The sequence below is a fragment of the Buceros rhinoceros genome, unplaced genomic scaffold, assembly GCF_000710305.1.
Source record: "Buceros rhinoceros silvestris isolate BGI_N320 unplaced genomic scaffold, ASM71030v1 scaffold17, whole genome shotgun sequence".
Taxonomy (NCBI): domain Eukaryota; kingdom Metazoa; phylum Chordata; class Aves; order Bucerotiformes; family Bucerotidae; genus Buceros; species Buceros rhinoceros.
The window spans coordinates 1-353 of NW_010422519.1; the positions used below are offsets into that span (position 1 = coordinate 1).

General features: G+C 60.9%; 1 protein-coding gene across 1 annotated transcript in view; it reads left to right on the plus strand.

Annotated features, from left to right (window-relative positions):
- Positions 1 to 179: 179 nt before the first annotated feature.
- C2CD2 (C2 calcium-dependent domain containing 2) overlaps positions 180 to 353 on the plus strand; it is a gene marked incomplete at its 5' end in the record, with an annotated part of 38426 nt that continues 38252 nt past the window's right edge. The window contains one exon of the mRNA XM_010140042.1: positions 180 to 261. Coding sequence (XP_010138344.1) covers positions 180 to 261 — 82 coding nt within the window. The remainder of the gene's footprint in view (positions 262 to 353) is intronic.

Below are 353 nucleotides of genomic sequence, written 5' to 3' on the forward strand. Positions count from 1 at the left end.
GCGTCGTGTGCTCCTTTGCCGGTGGGGGCTCTCCCCGCCCTGGGCGAAGAGCGACTGTGGGTCCACTGGAACTTGCTCCAAAGATCTATCGGTCCGATATCCAAAGATACGTGGGTGCTGACAGCGCCTGCCGGCCTGTTACCGCCCCTTCGTGTGTGTGTGTCTCTGTACGTATGCAGGTACATCTGCGTGTGTATGTATATGTTCGGTGGCTGCTTGGTGGGAATTTGCAGGAAGAAGCTGGCCGGAGGCACAGAGCGGGTGAGCACCTGGGGGCAGGGGAGGATGGGGAGCAAAGCCGTGACCTCCGTGGCCCCTGGCAGCGGCTTTGCCCCCCCATAAACATGGTTCTG